The following is a 19,258-nucleotide window of genomic DNA, read 5'->3' as shown; positions in this document are numbered from 1 at the left end:
ACTGATCACTCGACATTCGGCAACAACATCAAAAATTCCAATTTGTTAATTTGAAATAAGAGACGTCCAATCCAATGGGAGTCAATAAACAACGATATGATACGCAAGCATACATGATAATGCGGGCTAGTTGAGCTTGGTTTGCAGTTTGAGAACTTTCCGTTCAAATCGTAGCCTCTCCGGTTGGTTCGATCACACGGCCAGCGCCCAGCAGCAGTCCACTCCAAAGCAGAGGACTTGGGCCCGCTGGCCGTCCGTCCTCTGCAACTGCAAGACGTGCGGCGGCTTGCGGCAACTCCAGTCCCTTCCTTTTCTTTCTTCCTCCACACGGCTGCTTCCCCTGCCTCCTTCCCTGCAACTGCCCCTCCTCTCCTCCTCTGCCTCTTTCCCCTTCCCATTCCCCTCCTCTCCCTCTTCTCCACTCGTCCAAAGCCCTATCTAAACCCTACCCCGCGCAGCTCGCCGGGCCGGCCCATCCACCCGCCCTCGTTCGGCGCCGCGTCCCTCGCCCGGTGAGCCCCCCGCCGTCTCGCTCGAGGCGACCCTTTCCCAGTATCCCTCCCCGATTATTTTTGGCTGGCATTGATTTCTAGTTCCGTTTGGTGCGGGTGGAGTTTTCTCTCCGATTCCTTCGGTGCTTGGTGATGAGCCTGGGATGGTTTGATCAGTGCGATCATCAACCAGTGACTCCGCGCGGGGCTCGTTGTATTTTTGTTCTTTTTTTTTTGCGAATTTTTAGGGGGATTATTTCAGTGGTGGCGATCGGTGAGTTTTGGGCATTTGGGGGCCTTTGCGGTAGCGAAAGGGGCCGAATTTAAACGGTGCTTAACTGCTTATCGATCCCAATGAGCCAATTATTTACCTTTTTTTTTTAAATAAAAGATTGCGGTGACGTACTAGTGATACGCGTCGTTGGCTCGTTGCTCCTTCTGCCACCGTAATTATTTAATGTTTGCGCTTCCATGATTCCAGCCATCCTTGCACATGAACTGCACTGTGGGGGTGGTCGCTGATGAATGATGGTAATTGGGAGTATTGACATTCTGCTTGACCATGCGCTTAAGTTATGAACTTATGATGAATGGATTTCAAACATATTCTAGTAAGATGACCCCACCCACCTGTTCATATGTTCTTCAGCTGTTTAGGATGGGTGCATTAATGTGGATTGCGATTGTAGCATGAACTGAAATGTCTGAATTGAACTGTTGCTGATTGCAAAAGTGTGGGAATACATTGATTTGAATCATCGCCTCCTTACAATATGTTTAGTTTTTGTGTTGATATGTGGATAATCGTTAGATCCCTCGTTGGAATCAGATAAACACATAAAACTCTGGCCAAATTGGATGGATTTGTCAAAGTGAACTAGGAATTTCTTGGAGTGGTTGGCTACTGATTTTTAGTCTATCTGTTACTGATGTTCACGAAGTTTCATCACTTTCTATGATAGTTAATAGTGATAAAGTATTAACTTCTTACCAGCATCTGTGGGAAGACTCTAGATATTTGCCTAGCTGAGAATTACATGAACTAAATGCTGAGGTCACATGCCCCCCAAAAAGAAAACAACATTGTAAAGTTGCTTGTTGTAATGCCTATTCGATTGGACGGACTATGCCAAGCTTGGATTAATCACACTATATCAGAACTAAGAAACTGAGCCTATTGGTTCTTTCTTACGGCTTGAACAACTGACTTTGGGTGTAAAACTTAGTTGCTAGTTGCTTTATATGTGGAAATATATGCATTACTGTTTTGTTTTTTTGAATAATTATGTTTAAGAAAATTCAGTAGAATTCTATTGGCACAACATCCTAGAATTTCTTGAAAAAAGTTTACTTTTGCCTGTTTTGGAATTATGAAATCGTTGTTATGGTTGTTGAGTCTTATTTTCACTATGCATCTTTGTTCTTTGCCAATATTTTCTTCCTTTATGTGGATAGTCAAAGCTTATAATTCTGTTTGAACAATGGGATTACTTCAGGATTCTACCTTAAAAGGCATGAACTTGGACTTCCCAACTGTAAAGTGAGAAGATGGCTTCACGAGCAATCACTAGGAGAAGGAAATATCTTTTGGATCATGTTAACACACCTATCCTCTCATCTTCCTCTACCTTCCAACATGGAAGAACTGGTTTGGAGGCTGAGCCAAGAATAGCACAGCGATATCTGGAGCGAAGCTCTGGGGATTCAAACTCTGAGAAGGAGCAATATAGTGTGAACTTGACTAAGAGGAATTTGGCAGGTCTTGCTAATGGGTTTCTGCGACGCCCAGCTCATGGGATAGCTTTTTCTTATTGTGGAATTGGAAGGAATGACTTTGGGCTGCCGTTTGGAGCTAGATCTATGCTGCAGTCACTCCGCGCATCATCAACTGCAACTGCAGGGCAACCTAAGTTGGATATTGGTGATGAACAGAGTGAGGATCAAAAGCAAAATACAAAGAAAAAAGAGGCATCCCCAGAAGAATGTGATCAGGCTGTGGAAGGTCTTAGCAATGCAAAAGCTAAAGCCAAAGCTAAGCATGTACCAGAATCTCTGAAGACTAGCCAATCAGTTATACAGAAATTCTGGGCAAGGCTTCTGGGTATTGGCCCTGCTCTCCGAGCTGTTGCTTCGATGAGCAGGTCTCAGTTCTTTTCTTTTGTACCTAAATGCATAGATAAGAATGGTCTGTTTCTTTCTTAACTTAAGAAACGTTACTTGTTTCTTTGTCAAGGGCTGATTGGGCTGCAAAGCTTAAGCACTGGAAGGATGAATTTGTTTCTACACTGCAGCATTATTGGTTAGGGACAAAACTACTCTGGGCGGATGTTAGGATCTCATCAAGATTGCTGGTGAAACTTGCTAGTGGAAAATGCCTTTCTAGAAGAGAGAGGCGACAGCTGACACGCACAACAGCTGATATCTTCAGGCTGGTACCATTTGCTGTGTTCATACTTGTTCCTTTCATGGAATTCTTACTGCCAGTGTTCCTCAAGTTATTTCCAAACATGCTTCCATCAACTTTCCAGGACAAAATGAAAGAAGAGGTATGTGTTTGACTGGTTTTAACTACCTGAGATTATATTAGTTTGGTGCTGCATTTTTCTGCATGTGAATACTACATGATGTATGAAACTTGCTGCCACACATTGTGGTAGTACATTAGTCCACACATTGTGGTAGTACATTAGTTCCATGGAACAGCATACCCTACTGTCACTCTTGTTGCAGTAAGATTAATCATTTTTGTGCATCTCATGTGTGAATAACTCCTGTGCCAATTGTATCATAAATATAGACATTATCATAGAGTGAACTGATCATAAGGACATGGTTCGTTTTCCTGTGCAGGAAGCATTGAAAAGGAAACTAAAAGCAAGGATGGAATATGCAAAGTTTTTGCAAGATACAGCAAAAGAAATGGCAAAAGAAGTTCAAACATCACGTAGTGGAGACATAAAACAGACAGCTGAAGATCTAGACGAGTTTTTGAACAAGGTATAGATTCTTTCTGTGCTCCATTTGTTACTCTATGTATTGTAAACTGCCTCTGCTATTTTTGATTGGATAATATAGTTAAATTGTAATTAGGTTAGGAGAGGTGAACGTGTCTCCAATGATGAAATCTTGAGCTTTGCGAAGCTTTTCAATGATGAACTTACTTTGGATAATATGAGCAGGTTAGACATTCTTTTATCATCTGTGCAAATTGATCAACAAAATTACACTAGTGACTAAACAGTTTATTCATATTTTTTTTGCAGACCACGCTTGGTAAATATGTGCAAATATATGGGTATCCGACCTTTTGGTACCGACAACTACTTGAGGTTCATGCTTCGCAAAAAACTGCAAGAGTAAGTATTTGAATTGAGAACCGTAAAACTTAATGCTGATTTAGTGGAGCATGTATATATTCTTATGGTGTTATGTACCTAATGCCAATAGAACAGAAATGGTCAATTTTGGAGATCAAACAATATCTGTGGTCTGTCATTCATTAAGCTTATTTGGCAATTATCAAATGAAAAGCTTATTTCATTCACCAAGAGAATGTGCAGTACTTTAATGGACGTGCAAGCTTAGTAGGCTTTCTAAATCATGTTGACTGTCTGCTCTGGAGTGGATTTAAATTGTGTTTGGGTCGAATAATAGTTTAGGTTTAGCACTAGATTTGTTTTCTAATATATATGAGATAGTGTCATGATTTCTTTTTTTGTTTACACAATTTGCTAGTTCTTTATCCCTTTATTATATCCTTTTTCTGTTTGATTTAATACAGTACCATTTGAACTGTCTTCTTAAAATGCTACCTTTTCTTTTGGTAATGGTACTTATCTTTGCAGCATTAAGAAGGATGATAAGATGATTCAAGCTGAGGGTGTTGAGTCTCTTTCTGAAGAGGAGCTTCGGCAAGCCTGCCGGGAACGTGGTCTCCTAGGTTTGCTGTCAACCGAAGAGATGCGACAACAGGTTATCTCACTTAATCTGATGATGTGCACTTAATTTCTTGTTTTCAGATATTTATTATGCTGTCCATTCTTGTTTAACTCAAAGACTCCTGTCTTTCCGAGATAGATTCTAGCATTTAATTGCAACAACATATATTTGCTAACAATTCCAGATTTTCCAATGCACCTTAAGCAAAGCTAACATTGCTCATTCCAAGATAGCCTTAACCTCTTGTGGCTAGAATTGGAACTACTATGAAATGGAGTAGCCATACTCCCGTTTCCGTGTAGGTCCTGATTTCTGTTCTTCCAAATAAGTGTCATGTTTACTTGTCCTAGTAGCTATTATATTTTTCTTTAACCTTTGTTAGTTGACATTTTTTATGGCCTTATTGCATGCTTGTTCAAGTCTGTGTACTGTCAAAGGAAAGTTAGTGTTACTACAGCACTTAGCTTGTGCTTTGAATTTTAACGGGTGCGTATGTAACCTAGAACCTGTGAGGTGTGTGTAGTGTTGGTGTGTGTGGTATTGTATGGCTATATGAGCCTTTTATCTCCTTTCTTAATGCAATGATACGCAGCTCTCCTGCGTATTCCAGAAGAAAAAGGTTTACATGGGTCTGAGTTTAGCCAAGAGTTCAAGACAGCTATATATGAAAAAAAACAGAAGAAAAAAAAATCTAACTGATGCCATGTAAATGCATACAAAATTATGTTAGTAACATTCATTGCATCATCTTTTGCCCAGCTCCAAGACTGGTTGGATCTCTCACTAAATCATTCTGTGCCATCTTCACTTCTCATACTTTCAAGGTAAGTTTAGTAGACATTTTCCCAGTTGTCATGCTATTTCTGTTTGTGTTCTTATGTTTGGAAATGCTGTCAGAGCTTTTACTGTATCTGGGAAAGTGAAACCTGAGGAGGCTGTTGTAGCAACAATATCTTCACTACCAGATGAAGTTGTGGATACAGTTGGGACAGTACTGCCATCTGAAGATTCTGTTTCAGAGAGGAGGAGAAAACTGGAATTCCTTGAGATGCAGGAAGAACTTATCAAGGTGATGTATACATAGACAATCTTTTTTATTGTTAGTAGATATAATATAACACATATATTATAACAACTAAACATTTGGTTTTTAACCTCCTATTCTGCCAATGCAGCCATAATATTTGGGGATATAAAACCACTGTACTAATAATTTGATAGAGAAATTCTCTCCGTTGCGTGGTGCGCCTGCATCTTTCTTTCTTTTTTGGGGGGTGGGAGGTGGGAATGGGCTTGCGCTGGCCCATAGTTTTAGAACTTATGTTTCATTATTAGTTCAAAATCATATTTTCTTAAAGAGTTAAGCCACAGATCTAGTTTTATCTGACGGCCCAATGAACTGTCTCAGATTTTGTGATTACTTTTGTGCACCAATGTTGCATACCCTGCTGCACCCTAGTTATATCTCATGCTTGAACCCCTAGTTAGATCTTATGTTTAAACCTCATAGGAGTTCCTGTTCATACCTTTTCATGTGGTAGATGTTCAGATGAACTCAATTTCTTAGCCTTTGTTTGGGTGATAGGGATTAGGTTGAATCCCTAGGGATTGGTAGGGAAATCGAACTAGAATCCCTTACTGGGAATATGTCTAGCCTCTGTATATCCATTGAAGTTTCTCACTACATGGTTTATGCAATTTCATGGCAAGCCAGAAGATATTCAATTGAGAGAACCTAAAATGAAAATGGTATTATAAATGAAACTTGGCAATTGATATCCCTATCTGTATTGCTATCTGAGGAGTGCTTCCAATTTGTGTAGACTCTTCTTGTCTAACCTACTTCAAGATTCACACTGTAATATTGTCGATTATATTCTCTTTCACAAATCTGCTAACACAGTTTACTCGATAATTATCCAATGTTTGCAGTAGCATTTATTTAGCTTTGACTCGATTATTTTATTTTGTTAACGCATTGATGCAACCCTGTTATTGATGCTTTTGAATCCCAAAAACGTTCAGGAGGAAGAGAAAAAGAAGGAGAAAGAAGAAAAAGCAAAACAAGAGAAAGAAGAGAAGGCAAAGCTCAAAAAACCAGATGGTGCCTCTGAAGATTTAGCTTTGAAGGAAATGACTGAAGCTACTGTTAGGGAAGAAGAAGAACTGCAAAAGGCAAAACAGTCTGACAAGGAAAAACTCTGCAATATTAGCCGAGCATTGGCTGTGCTCGCATCTGCATCTGTATGCTCCTAGTCAACCTTTATTTTTTTTCTTTTAATACACGTTGACAGTAATTACACTGTAATTCTGTAGCACTAGTATCTCCCTTCCTTTCATCTGACCTTTTTCTAACTTATTTGTATTTCAGTCTGTAAGCAAGGAGCGCCAAGAGTTCCTGGGCCTTGTCAACAAGGAGGTATAATGTGAAGCGCATTAGACTAACAAATAATCATGCAGCCATCTTCCATTGTATTGTATATATAAGATGTACCCTTGAGCTTTAATGGACTTTTGTGCGAGTGCAGATAGAACTATATAACTCCATGCTCGAAAAGGAGGGCACAGAGGGCAAAGAAGAAGCTAAGAGAGCATACATAGCTGCTAGTGAGGAGTCAGACCACCATGCTGAGGCTGCTGCCGAAGAAAAGGTCTCATCAGCACTGATTGAGAAGGTAAGAAATCCTTCCGTGGATTCTATAGACAATAGTTGAGCACTCACTTGCTAAAATCTGTTTATATTTCCCATATTTTGTTGCTACTACTCTTGGAACTCTGCTGCCTAAATATCCTTGAATAGACTGTGAAAACTATAAACAAATATCTGAAAAGTTTGAGATAAGGAGTGGAAACTGTTGTTTGCAGACTTGTCAACTAATGGACTCTGAATTTTAAGTCTACCTGAATTAAATATCCTTTTTTTGGCAATTTAAAAAATGCTGCAAATGAAACATGCATCTGCATGCTTTTGTATCTTCAGTATGCGTTGGCATCTGTATGCTTTTATATCCTCTTTTTTTAATATATATTTATGATTTAGGTGTTCATTATTCACATGAATCACATATAGCTTTGGCCTTTGCTGCATTCAGGTTGATGCTATGCTTCAAAAATTAGAAAAGGAGATCGATGATGTGGACGCACAAATAGGAAACCGTTGGCAACTGCTTGATAGGTAAGTCACTTGTATGTACAGAGTTGTTTTATGTTGCGTGCTTGTCAGTCAGTGCATTTTGTTATTCGTAAGTTCTTACTCATAGTAAACTTATTTTGTTTTAAATTGCGGTCAGTGGTAACTCTATTGCCTTGCATCACACAGTTCTATGGCATCTGTTTCTGTGATTTACCTGACAATGTTCAGAAGATTGTTTTATGAAATACACTAGTGTGATGACTCATAGCTTCCTTGTGGAAGTCACTGTAAAAGCATGGTATTTCTGATCCCAATAGCAAATATGTGGGATAGATTACTTTATCAAGCTGTCATTTTTAACATGCCACCATAACCATTCTGCATGTAGGTCCTCAGCATTCTGAACTAATTTGCACTGTGATTTGCAGGGACCATGATGGCAAGGTAACCGCTGAAGAGGTGGCGGCAGCAGCGGCCTATCTCAAGGACACCATAGGAAAGGAAGGAGTCCAAGAGCTCATCAGCAACCTTTCTAAAGACAAAGGTTCGTTCACCCATGATATCTATGTGCTGTTTCATTTGCAGCATCTGTACAATTTTCTTGTTATTTCTGACTATTTTCTTTTTGTACGCTTACAGAAGGAAAGATCCTTGTCGAAGACATTGTGAAGCTAGCATCACAAACAGAGAACAATGAAGAGGAAGAGGAAGCACGGCAGTAGCTGGAAGAGCATTTGGAAACATCACTCTTGTTTAGATACGTGGCCTATATATATATTATTTCGTCAGGCAGAAAATTCAAGAGATCTCGGCTACTAATGGCAGTGTGCCGTGTGCAAATCGAAAGGCATTGCAACCATTATTTTGTGCCTCTCGGCTGACTTCGTTAGGGTGACTTCCAACTAGTAAGGTAGAATTGCTGTAAAGATGTTGACATTCGTATTGTTTGGTGCTGTGCTGTGGTTCAGGCAGGTAATCGCAACAAAAACATCAACTGGTTGCTATGGAAGTGGAAATACAGATCGGTTGGGCAGCTTTATGGTACTACCCAATCTTGAAATTTTGGCCGGTTTCAAATTCTTAAGCAATGGTTACTGGATGTTTGGGTAATTTATGATAGAGGATGTTTATGGATATATGGTTTTAGCTGCTTTACTGTGCCGGTTCTGATTTGTGTACATGTGGACTTGGTTCCTGCAAAGCTCCACATTCATAAAGTGATCTTAACAAGTCATTGCCCATTACATGTAATTAAATTATTCCATTCTCCTTCAAACTCATCTACTCCCTCCGTCCTAAAATAAACTTTTTAAGTTTGATCAAAATGTATAAAAAATGTACTACTATTTATGATGTATAATAAGTATCATTAGATTGAGCATTGAGTATACTTTCCTAATAAATTTATTTGGAGATACAAATATTGATACTATTTTCTATATTCTTAGTCAAACTAAAAGACGTTTGACTTCTCGAGAAGCGAGATGTGCGTTTGTTTTGGGACGGAGGGAGTTTAAAGAATCATATTCAGCCTTATGCATTGCCTTGTTAATAGCTCTCTAACAGCCCACTTCACCGCTCTGCAGCCTTGCTCATTATCTGAAACAAGCACATTCTATGATGGACTCCAGGAATAACCTCAGCTACAGCACTTTGGATGCCCCTACAATAGTCGGTGACAATGGCCTTCGGAAGATTGCCCAGATAAGCATGCTATCCAAGCCTTAGTGGTCATGAATAGGTTTTTGCTGTTTCATCACAAAGCAGGGCACACCCCATCAAGACAGATTGCCCATGATAATTCACTCCGATGAATGTTGCAAGAGGCCTACCATGTTTACTAACCACAGTACACAGAGGAAGTATCAAGTGTGATGACGTCACTATAATACTCATGCAGCTATCGTGATAAAACACATGCATAAGCACCCTCTCTCCATTTATTTCCTGCGCTTTAGAAGGGAACAATAGCGGCGGTTTTCCTTAGCTTTGCTATGTATTGGGAATGAATATGAGTAGCATTAGTGTTCAGGCCACAACAGTGTCTCATCGTGGATAACTTGCTGACAACAATGTCTCCTCTTCCATGGTGTATTGTCTGCTTGTTTCCACAGCGAGTCCTCCCAATGACATGTAACGAGATGCAGTTTGATCCTTCTCATATTTTCTCCTTGAAGTTGTGTTGTGATGAACCTCCATTTTTGTGATTCTCAGGTTTTCGAGTGTCATCTCAACCCCCCTCATTGTAGGCCGGTCTTCTCCGTTCAATTTTGTGCACATTCCTGCTAGTGTGGCAACTTCATTGATTTGTTCACCCTCTTCTATGATTTGAGGATCTATTATGTCAACTAGGCTACCTTCGGCGAGTAGTGATGCGAAATGTGAAACAAGGCTGCCACCGTCATTGGTCCGGTAGACAAATGGTTTCTTCCTAGCAAGTAATTCTATAAGAACACCAAAACTAAAAACATCACTTTTGTCTGTTAGTCGGCATGTGTAATAATACATGGGATCTAAGTAGCCAATGGTTCCTTGGATGACCGTAGTCACTCCAGTTTGATCAACCTGGATATACTTTGAAGCTCCAAAGACTCTGTTAAATTATCATCAAGAAGTATGTTAGATGACTTGATATCTCTATGAAGTATTGGTGTTGAAGCAGCTGAATGTAGATAGGCTAGAGCTTTAGAAATTTCGAGAGCAATCCTTAATCGGTCATCCTATGATAATGATTTCGGCCCTTCGACGTGAAGATGGTGAGCAAGAGTACCATTTGATATGAACTCATAAACCAACAGTGGGACTTCTGTCTCAACACAACATCCAAGAAGCTTGACAACATTCCTGTGATTGATCTGGGAAAGAATTGCAACCTCATTTATGAATTCATCAATTTCTCTTTGTACTATGATCTTTGATTTCTTGATTGCCACAACTTGTAGGTCTAGAAGTCCTTTATACACAACACCATGCCCTCCACCACCAACTTTATGAGATGCATCAAAATTGTTTGTAGCCTTCTCAAGCTCCGCTAAGGAAACAATCATCCTTCCACCAATGTCTGCCTTTTGTGACATTAACTGCTGGAGTAGCACTCCATGATTTTGCTTGAAAAATCTCTGTTTCATGTTTCTAGCCTTTTGTACCTTGATTTTACGCAATATAAATGGGGTAGCAATGGCCAAAAGCAAAAGACTTATGCTACCACCAACTCCTATCCCAATCGCCAGAAATGAAGAATGTTTTTTAAGCGCAAACATTAGGATTTTGGACTTAGAGAACTTGCTCAATTTAGCAAGGATTAGATAGTGAATGCAGTCACCTGGGAAGCTTGCGGTGCACCCTCCTTTAGTCAGAGGATCCCCAGAGGTTCCACTAGGACAAATGCAGTGGAAAGTTCCAGGCATATTTATGCAAATTCCATAGCATGGGTAGATATGTGCACACTCGTCAATGTCTAGAAAAATACAATGTAAAAAAAAAAAGCATGAACAAGGTACGTGGTGTAGAACAAGAAAATGTTAGTAAGAAATTAAAAAAAGGACAGTATCTCCGCCCCACCAGTATCTCCGCCTGGAAGCAGCCGACGCCGGAGCAGTGGCCGGCGACGTAGATGACGAGACCGCCGTCCCGGTCCTCGTTGCAGAACGCGGAGCAGGCGCTCAAGGTCTGGTCGGGGTCCCCCGTGAGGAGGACCTGGGCGTCGCAGCCGCTCGCCACGAGCTTGTTCCTCATCTCCGCCAGGTAGAACGGCCCGCCCTCCCCAAGGGCGCCTCCCCACGTGCCGTGTCGTGCGCCGGCGGCGCCGCCGGGGAACTTGACGACGGCGCTGTTGATGCGCACCGTGGCGTTGGGGACGGAGACCGCGAGCACCTCCACGGTGCCGTCGCCGAGGAACAGCCTCGGCGGCCGGTGGTGGTCGGAGTGGTGGTGGCTGCAGGTGAGGTTGAAGCCGGTGGCGTGGTAGCAGCCGGGCTCGATTCCGAACGGGTACGGGATGCTGATGTTGCCGCAGCTCCTGGTGCAGCCGCGTGGATCATTCTCGGCTGCCGCCGCCGCCGCCGCCGTGGGCAACACCGGCGGCGGCAGTAGCATCGCGGAGGCCACGGCCACCGTGGTTAGCACCACGCTCCTGCTTATCGCCACCACCTTCGCCTCCTCCATGGATGCAACCACTGCGGCGTTTAACCCCGTGGAGGCGTGCGAGTAGCACTACACCAAGACTTCCCCTGCACTTGCATAGAAAACATTAGATTTTCCCCTCACAAAACAAAGCGTAACTACTTCATATTGTTTTGTATTTCTGAAGTCCACTATTTCAAGTACCTGTCACGATTGCATCTGTCACTGTCACCTTGAGTGATAATGGGAAGCAGCTTCGACGAGTATTGTGCTCGTATACATGAAGGAGAATAGAGAAGAGAGAAAAGGAGTAAGGGCATATGTCGACGAGTGTTGTGCTCTCGCCCGGTACTCCCCGGAGACTCACTAGTGTAATCAATAAGCACCCAATTAAAAAGCATTCTTCTGAACATGTACGAGCATTCTTTTACTTCGAAAGTAACAAGCCTACCATCAACTTTAATTGGCATACCATCGCAATACATTGTGGCTTTCAACTCATCCTGGAATTTTCTGAACATGTTTATTGTGTAGGCTTTGGCCAGCTGCTCTTCCATGTAGAACTTCGTTACTGTTAATGGAGTCCTATGGGAGGATTCTTCATCTGCTTGCCACTCCTTGTATCTGTTCTCTAGTATCATCTCATATTTACTGAAAAATTGCTTCAAAGAAGTTTTTGGGTACACAAAACCATCATATGGAATACCTCCTGTAAGAAAATTTTGGTCCATTTTCATGGTTGCTAAGTTTTGACATTGTCCTAAACCATCAGGAATTCCCCCGGTGAGCTTGTTTAATGAATCGATGTACTGTTCGGCTGGACTTATAAGCCGGCTGAAAAGCTGAAACGGCTGATTTGTTGTGAGAGAAAAATACTGTTCGGTGGCTGATAAGCCGGCTGATAAGCTGAAGTGAACATGCTGTAGTCGAATTAGTTGTTTAAGGTTACCAACCCCGAGAGGTATATAACCTTGTAGGTTGTTGTAGCTAAGGTTCAAAATAGAGAGTTGTGATAGGTTTCCAGGCTATATATGTGGTATGAGAGATTCGAATTCATCATTTTGTAGATAGAGCAGTGTCAACTGAGTAAGGTTGCCAATGGAGGGTGGAATTGGCCCAGTAAAACTATTTGCAGACAGACAAAGGCCCTGTAGTTTTTTTAGATTTCCAATCCATTCTCCAACAGGGCCACTCAAGTTATTATCACCTAGCCCCAGTTTAATTAAGTTACTGAGGTTTCGGGAGTATACCAGATAGGTAGTTTCTACCCAATAATAGACGCTCAAGACTGACTGATAGATTACCAATGGAATCTGGTATAACTCCCTGCAGCCTATTATCATAGAGCGAAAGCCTGTGTAGATCCCTACAGTTACTCAATGCATGCAAGAACTCCCAGCTTTGGCTATCCCATGTTTCCAGCTGGTTTGACTCAAGGTTTAGAAAGTTTAGGCTAGAAAGCTTTCCCAAAGAAGCAGGAATTTGACCCGTGAAATGGTTTACTGATAAGTCAATCAACTGTAACGACGAAGCATTGCCTAGGGAAGCTGGGATATGACCTTCGAACATGTTAGCATCCAATGCTAGCTTTGTAAGACGAGGAACAACATCCCCAAAATTGGATGGTAGAGTCTTGCCAAGCCTATTGAAATCTAAAGCTAGCACTTGGAGCCGAGACATATTAATTGTTCGTGGAATCTCACCTGAAAGGGTATTATTACCAAGGAGCAACAGCCCCATATTTGACATTTGCCAAAGCCCATCTGGAATGCTTCCTTCCAGTTGATTTGATCTAAGTCTGCAAAAGGACAGACGGGTGAGGTTTGGAAAGGTTGGAGGGATGACCCCAGTGAGATTATTACTGGAGAGGTCCAAGAAATCCAAATTGGAAAGGAGCCCTATTTTAGGCGGAATAACACCGGATAACTTGTTACTGTGGAGGTCTAGATTGACTAGGTTGGAGCAGTTTGTGAGTGCATCAGGAATAGTCCCGTCTAGTGAATTGTTGTTCAAATAAATTGTCTGCAGCAGTTGGAGACCACCAAGAGGAGGTAACTGGCCATAGAAGCTATTAGAAGACAAGTCAAGCTGGCTAAGGAGCGTCAGATTGATGAGAGAGGAGGTTATCTCTCCTGCCAAGCTTTTGCCAGTGAGGTTAAGCGCCGATACCCGCCATGGTCGCGTAGGCGTGCACATGACTCCGCTCCATCTACAGTAATGGACACTGGTGTTCCAAGAACTCAAGGCTCTGTTAGGATCGGTGGTGACGCCCTGCTTGAAATCGAGAAGTGACTGCAGATCTTTGCTGTTCTCGTGAACGCAATGGACGTTTCCAACTCCATAGCACAGGAGCAGCAATGCCAGTTGAATAAGCATGGCGAATTTTGCCAGGTGCTTAGAGAAACACATAAGGCACTTGTCACCTACAAAATGCAAAGCATAAACTTGATGCATACTATGTACTATATGTGCAATTCTGAAACTACATCGTGCATGCGCATGCTATATAGCAGGCTCGTTGCTCGTACAAACTTGCAAGTTCCTGGCGGAAAATGAACAAGCTTGCAAGTATTTCGAATACATCTGCTGGTCAGTTATTTGAAGCGGAAAGGATGAATTATGTCGAATGCTCAGACTTGACTCCCAGCGATATATATTGCCAATAATGTTTGAGTAACAGCAAAATACTAGTAAGAGTATAATCAGGAGGGGAGAGAGAACTGGGTACCTCTGCTCTGCCGGAGCGCAGAGCACAGCAGCCCCTTTAATCTCCTTGGTTTTGCCGGTTGGTGGTGTTGTACTGGTGCCGGAACTGTGAACTTTGAGTTGGATGCTCAGCTGGCTGAGGCCCCAGGGCTTTAAAAACAGTTTTTACAGCACCATTAGTCCATTAATTACATCCACACACTTGCATTGCCTTAGCTTGACCGCCCATCAGCGGAGACCAGAGTCCGTCAAACTCGCCGGTCACCGCCACATTTCAGCTTAATTACACCTCCTTGCCCACTACCCGCCGCGTAGCTGTCGGAGCTGGACAGAGATTGTTGCGGCGTGTCCAGCCTCGAATCCCAGAATACATTTCAGCAGGAAACGGACAGAGATATTCGGGATGATGTGCGACCTGTCTGGTGTGCTTTCGATGCTGGCAAAAATTAGCTCGCGGAACGGTCTACCCCGGTGCTGGATTTTAATTTCCATATCCGATTGGTTCTTTGTGATGATCGTGTTTACAGAATGTTTTTGTGTGGACAGGATTCGTTCGCAGGTTATCTTTTACAGTCAACCTGTATGTATCCGATCTGGATAAGAATAGTCTTACAATGCCGTGCTTTATAGGATTTTTGCAGATGTTGAACATCGTTTTAATTGGAGAAATATCTAGCGATCACAATTAGTTGTATTGATGCTCACATACACTACGCACACTCACCCCTACGAACACACACCCAACCCTACTCCTATGAGCCCCTCCGAAAGACTAAACCGGCAAATCCTCGAGATTGACGAACCCTACTCCTATGAGCCCCTCCGAAAGACTAAACCGGCAAATCCTCGAGATTGACGAAGTCACCACTGGCGCCTCGCTGTCGACGGGCACGTCGCTAAATCATTGAAAATATGAGCACAAGTACTGAGTCGATGACTCGAACCCTGGTGGGTAGGTTCCACCGCAACCAGTTGAGTTACGCTCAAGTTTGTGATCTGTGAGCTGTACGAAGGTGAAAATATGTGCACTTCCCTTTTTTAAAAAAATTATTCATTTGAGGGATGAGATAACTGTAGGATATTTTGCAAACAATCATATATATGATCTTCGTGTTGTCGGTGTTTAGACCCGGCAACCTGCCGAGGGGTAGTCGAGGTAGTATTTTGTGCATGGGGCTTGTCGAGATCAGGAACTCGAAGGTGAACTCGAACACACGATTTAGACAGGTTTGTGCCGCTTATGTCGCGTAATACCCTACGTCCTGTGTGTTGGTTGGATTGTATTGATTGAATTTGTTTGAAAGGGATCCCTGCCTCGCTTTATATTGCCGGGGCAAGGTTACAGGTTGGTTGTTTACAAGAATTCTAGTCGGATTCGATTAGATAGTCCTACTCTAATTGCCATGAGTAGTTTTCTAATCATCGATTGTCCTCCACATAGACCACGCCGTCCTGCACCGTAGTCTCCATGTCTGACACGTCTCGGTATACAGTCTCGTATTTAGGACTGTCCAGACCTCCCGGTGGACCCATAGACATATGGCCAACACGTGTGTTTTTTTTTCCAAAGTTTGAAAATTAAGTTCAAACTCTGCTAAATCACCATCGTCGAGGTGGTTGGCGATGCAAGTGCTTCAAAAATACTATCTACTCAGCACCTTCATCAACGCAACTTTCACATGCGTTGCCGTAATTGCACCAAGTAGTTAGCCCATCTTCGATAGCAAACCTAGTAATTGATCATCAGAAGATGAATGTAACGTACTTGAGAGCAGTTTGTACAAAACCAGCACAAACAACTTGTCCGGTTGTCCCAATTGCCGATCCCACCATCCGCAAGAAGCCCGCACAGAACCACCCAACCCAACGTATAACGAATTGCAAAATTCCAGCTGCTGCTTGCTGAGTCGCTGTACACGTACGTGCAAGTTAGCGTGCCACTCGTCCGAAAAATTGGACCCAGTCGAGTCTCGGGACACGATTCACCGTCTGACGGGCGTCCGGCCGGTGTGGGATCAAAATCTAATCGACTTGGATTGTATTGATTCATGCATATACTGAACAGTAACGAGACGCAATGGTATTAAATATTATTTTAGTAAAAAATATAATTAAGTCATCATTTATGGTGGGATGCCAGGAATGTGTTTGGTTGTACGGGACGATCCAATCGGAAATCATCCGATTCAAAAACCAAGTCTCACCTGTTCGTTTGGTTTGTGCCGTTAAAGATATTTCCATGTAGTGTGTGGTGTGCATCCGCTCCAGAAAAACGTCGGACGAACCGGCCGGTTCTGGTTGGTTGCCGGACGAGCTCACGACGCTAACCAAACGAGCTGAAGGAGAATCCACCTGACTGCACTGCAGCGAAGAGAGAGAACTTGGAACCAAACTTCCGTTTCACAAAGCTAGGAGTACGTACTTCCTCTTTGGAAAAGATGAACGAGAGCCGAGACGAACCAATTTATCCAAGTGATGAATCCCACTTACAATTTGCCAAATAACCATGATGAGGAGTTGCGAAAGCTACAAAGTCAATTAGCGAAGTACACTATCACATAATACAGCGGCACACAATTAATCGTGACGCAGTGGCGGCACATCGCCGCAGATTAGTAACATCGCCACAGATAAGCAACCACACGCACACGCTGGTGGAATACCGACGTCATGAGGCTCAAGCTGTCGTCCCTCCAGGTTGCTTGGCGCTGCAGCCACCGTACGGAGGTTGAGCCGGGTATTGCTGCCCCATGGCGACGCCCAGCGTGGCCGCCGCGCCGTCCGGTCCCTGTGCCGCATGATGTCGACGTAGGCCGCGATCGCGCACGCGACGCCGATGGCGGCCGCGATGGACGCCGACACGAAGATTCCGTCCGTGAACCCGGAGCAGACGACGTCGTAGTCGCGGCCGTCGCTGCTGCGCCCGGGCCGCCGAAAGGTCACGGTGAATGCCTCCCTTGTTCCGCTCCGCGCCGGACAGGAACATCACCGCCGCCGGCACCACGAACAACCTGCAGGACGGAGCTAGCGCGAATCAAAACTAACCCGAAGCGCGCGCGCGGCGTAGCCCGTGCAGGAGGAGAAGGTGCGCACCACAGAGATGGTAAGGCGGGCGTCTAGCTTGCCTTGTACTTGGAGTACTCCGCGGCGAACCCCAGGACGGCCGCGGCGAGCCCGAGCAGGGCCGCCGCCGCGCGTTTTTGCATCGCGTAGCGTATCGATTGGCCTTCCGGTCGCTCTGCTCTGTCTCTGTGAAGCTTGGGTGCTCGGTGAGGCGATGCACGAAAGAGGAAATATCTTGCTGCAGCAAAGGACTAAATGGACTATCTTGTTGGGGGTATAAAAAGGACTCGCTCCACGTGTTTCTGGATTTGGTCGACCAGCACATAACACTAACGTACGACCTGATCTCCTGCAGCGAAATATTCAATTCCTACTGTGACAGAGCCACCGATCAGTCTAATGGATGATCTCATCGAGAAAGATTATATGGAGGATGGACGCGAGGTCCATATCGGGACAGATGACTCCTGCGTTGTCCGTCTTAAAACGTACGTGCAGCTGGGACGTTCGTGTGGCTGGCCCTTCATATCGATGTCGGCCTGCAGAGCGACTCCATCGCCGGGGCATTTGCGGACCGACAGGATCGGAGGTAGAAACAATTGACCACTGCACCTGCTCATTGCTTGGGCAACTGATGTGGTTTCGATCATTCGATGGGCTGTGAGCTGTGGAGATGTTACGTCCATAGCAACCAGTAAGTATTACTGAGAAGACATACTTCATCCAGAGATTATCTGGCTTCATTAACATCTTCATATGTCTCATACTCTTGAAAATATCGTATGATATCCTGTGCTGTCTATTTACCATGCTTTTAGATTTAGCATTTTCATCCTATTTAATGATGAAAGTTGGGAAGACATACTTCAGACGGCAATAATGTGCTATTTCGATTTTTTATGGGCTCTCGTATCGAACAGTGCTTGCAAATACAACTGCAACTATATTCTCCCCTTTGATTTTTTTTTGTCCGTCATTGATGACTGATTGTCACTCATTTGGTCGACTGCAAATTATGTAATTAAAGTGAACCAAGTGTTGCATAAAGATAATTTTAAGTTTCTTTTGGACGACCAAAGCTAACAGTTGATGATCAGATGCTTACCTTTGGGTACCTATGTAATTGCTACAATGTACATTGCTCTTGTTGAAGCATAGATTTTCCCAGCAGCAAACATAACTGCACAGATAATAAGAAACAAAAGCCAGTGTAATCATCAACCTTGGGAACCTCATGTCTTTCACTAGTTGACTTGTAGTTATAGTGAAACTTTTGCTTTTTCTATAATTTATATAGAATAGGTGTAGCTGAAAATTCAGTTGTGGAACTCTCTAAAATACCTTATTTTTACAATACCTTCAATGTGCATGTAGAACTCCTTTAAATAATCTGATTTCTTTTGCGTTGGGGTGGGGGGGGGGGGCATAGGCACTCCGTGACACCTTTTATGTTGCTCATAAGAAAGCTTCATGCATGTTCATGAAGCTAAGTTGGTATTAACGAGATCAACTATGTTGAAAGACATGGACTGTACATCAAATTGTCCATGACCACTGCAACTACAAGTACCAGTAACGAGATTGTAAGATATTTTCATAGTTTATTTTGTTAGGATTTATATGTTTGGTCTATAAATTCGTTGAAAATTGAACATGTATTTTTATTGTAGGCTAAAGAACATGGTTCGGACCAGCCGACGGAGGAGCACCTTGTGGCAATCACTGAAGTGCAGTGAAGTGCAGTATATATGTATCAAATGAAAGATTCAGCTAAACTAATCTATCTAACAAATACTAGGTCTAC

At 43.1% G+C, this 19,258-nt stretch overlaps 2 protein-coding genes, 1 long non-coding RNA gene and 1 pseudogene across 9 annotated transcripts; 1 reads left to right on the top strand and 3 right to left on the bottom strand.

Annotated features, from left to right (window-relative positions):
* Positions 1–289: 289 nt before the first annotated feature.
* On the top strand, positions 290–8,699 carry LOC101770330 (mitochondrial proton/calcium exchanger protein). Its single transcript, XM_004952992.4, has 15 exons — positions 290–512; positions 1,988–2,632; positions 2,725–3,037; positions 3,342–3,488; positions 3,582–3,670; positions 3,755–3,847; positions 4,337–4,463; positions 5,190–5,254; positions 5,328–5,499; positions 6,456–6,674; positions 6,802–6,849; positions 6,959–7,105; positions 7,523–7,605; positions 7,992–8,107; positions 8,203–8,699. The coding sequence occupies exons 2-15, from the start codon at positions 2,040–2,042 to the stop codon at positions 8,283–8,285; spliced, it is 2,295 nt and encodes a 764-aa protein (XP_004953049.1). The 5' UTR covers positions 290–512; positions 1,988–2,039; the 3' UTR covers positions 8,286–8,699.
* Positions 8,700–9,469: 770 nt separating this feature from the next.
* LOC101768981 lies at positions 9,470–10,841 on the bottom strand (annotated as a pseudogene).
* LOC105914272 (LRR receptor-like serine/threonine-protein kinase EFR) lies at positions 10,420–14,595 on the bottom strand. 7 transcript variants are annotated; one of them, XM_022827416.1, is made up of 4 exons: positions 14,414–14,590; positions 11,890–14,108; positions 11,125–11,792; positions 10,420–11,020 (listed from the first exon to the last, which is right to left on the bottom strand). In XM_022827416.1, exons 3-4 carry the CDS (start codon positions 11,725–11,727, stop codon positions 10,973–10,975), a joined length of 651 nt encoding a protein of 216 aa, XP_022683151.1. In that variant the 5' UTR covers positions 11,728–11,792; positions 11,890–14,108; positions 14,414–14,590; the 3' UTR covers positions 10,420–10,972. The 7 variants fall into 7 exon arrangements, 5 of the variants coding, with proteins under 5 accessions (XP_022683151.1, XP_022683149.1, XP_022683150.1 ...); XM_022827414.1 differs by having other exon boundaries at positions 10,961–11,792; positions 11,890–12,051; positions 12,137–14,108; positions 14,414–14,587; XM_022827415.1 differs by having other exon boundaries at positions 10,961–11,792; positions 11,890–12,051; positions 12,158–14,108; positions 14,414–14,587.
* Positions 14,596–16,836: 2,241 nt separating this feature from the next.
* On the bottom strand, positions 16,837–17,841 carry LOC105914677. The gene is made up of 2 exons (XR_001164382.2): positions 17,485–17,841; positions 16,837–17,402 (listed from the first exon to the last, which is right to left on the bottom strand). It is a non-coding gene; the product is annotated as an uncharacterized LOC105914677 (long non-coding RNA).
* Between the last annotated feature and the right edge of the window lie 1,417 nt (positions 17,842–19,258).

Source organism: Setaria italica, chromosome I (genome assembly GCF_000263155.2).
Source record: "Setaria italica strain Yugu1 chromosome I, Setaria_italica_v2.0, whole genome shotgun sequence".
NCBI lineage: Eukaryota > Viridiplantae > Streptophyta > Magnoliopsida > Poales > Poaceae > Setaria > Setaria italica.
The sequence above is the reverse complement of the archived record's forward strand: the minus strand, read 5'-3'. Positions and strand labels throughout refer to the sequence as shown.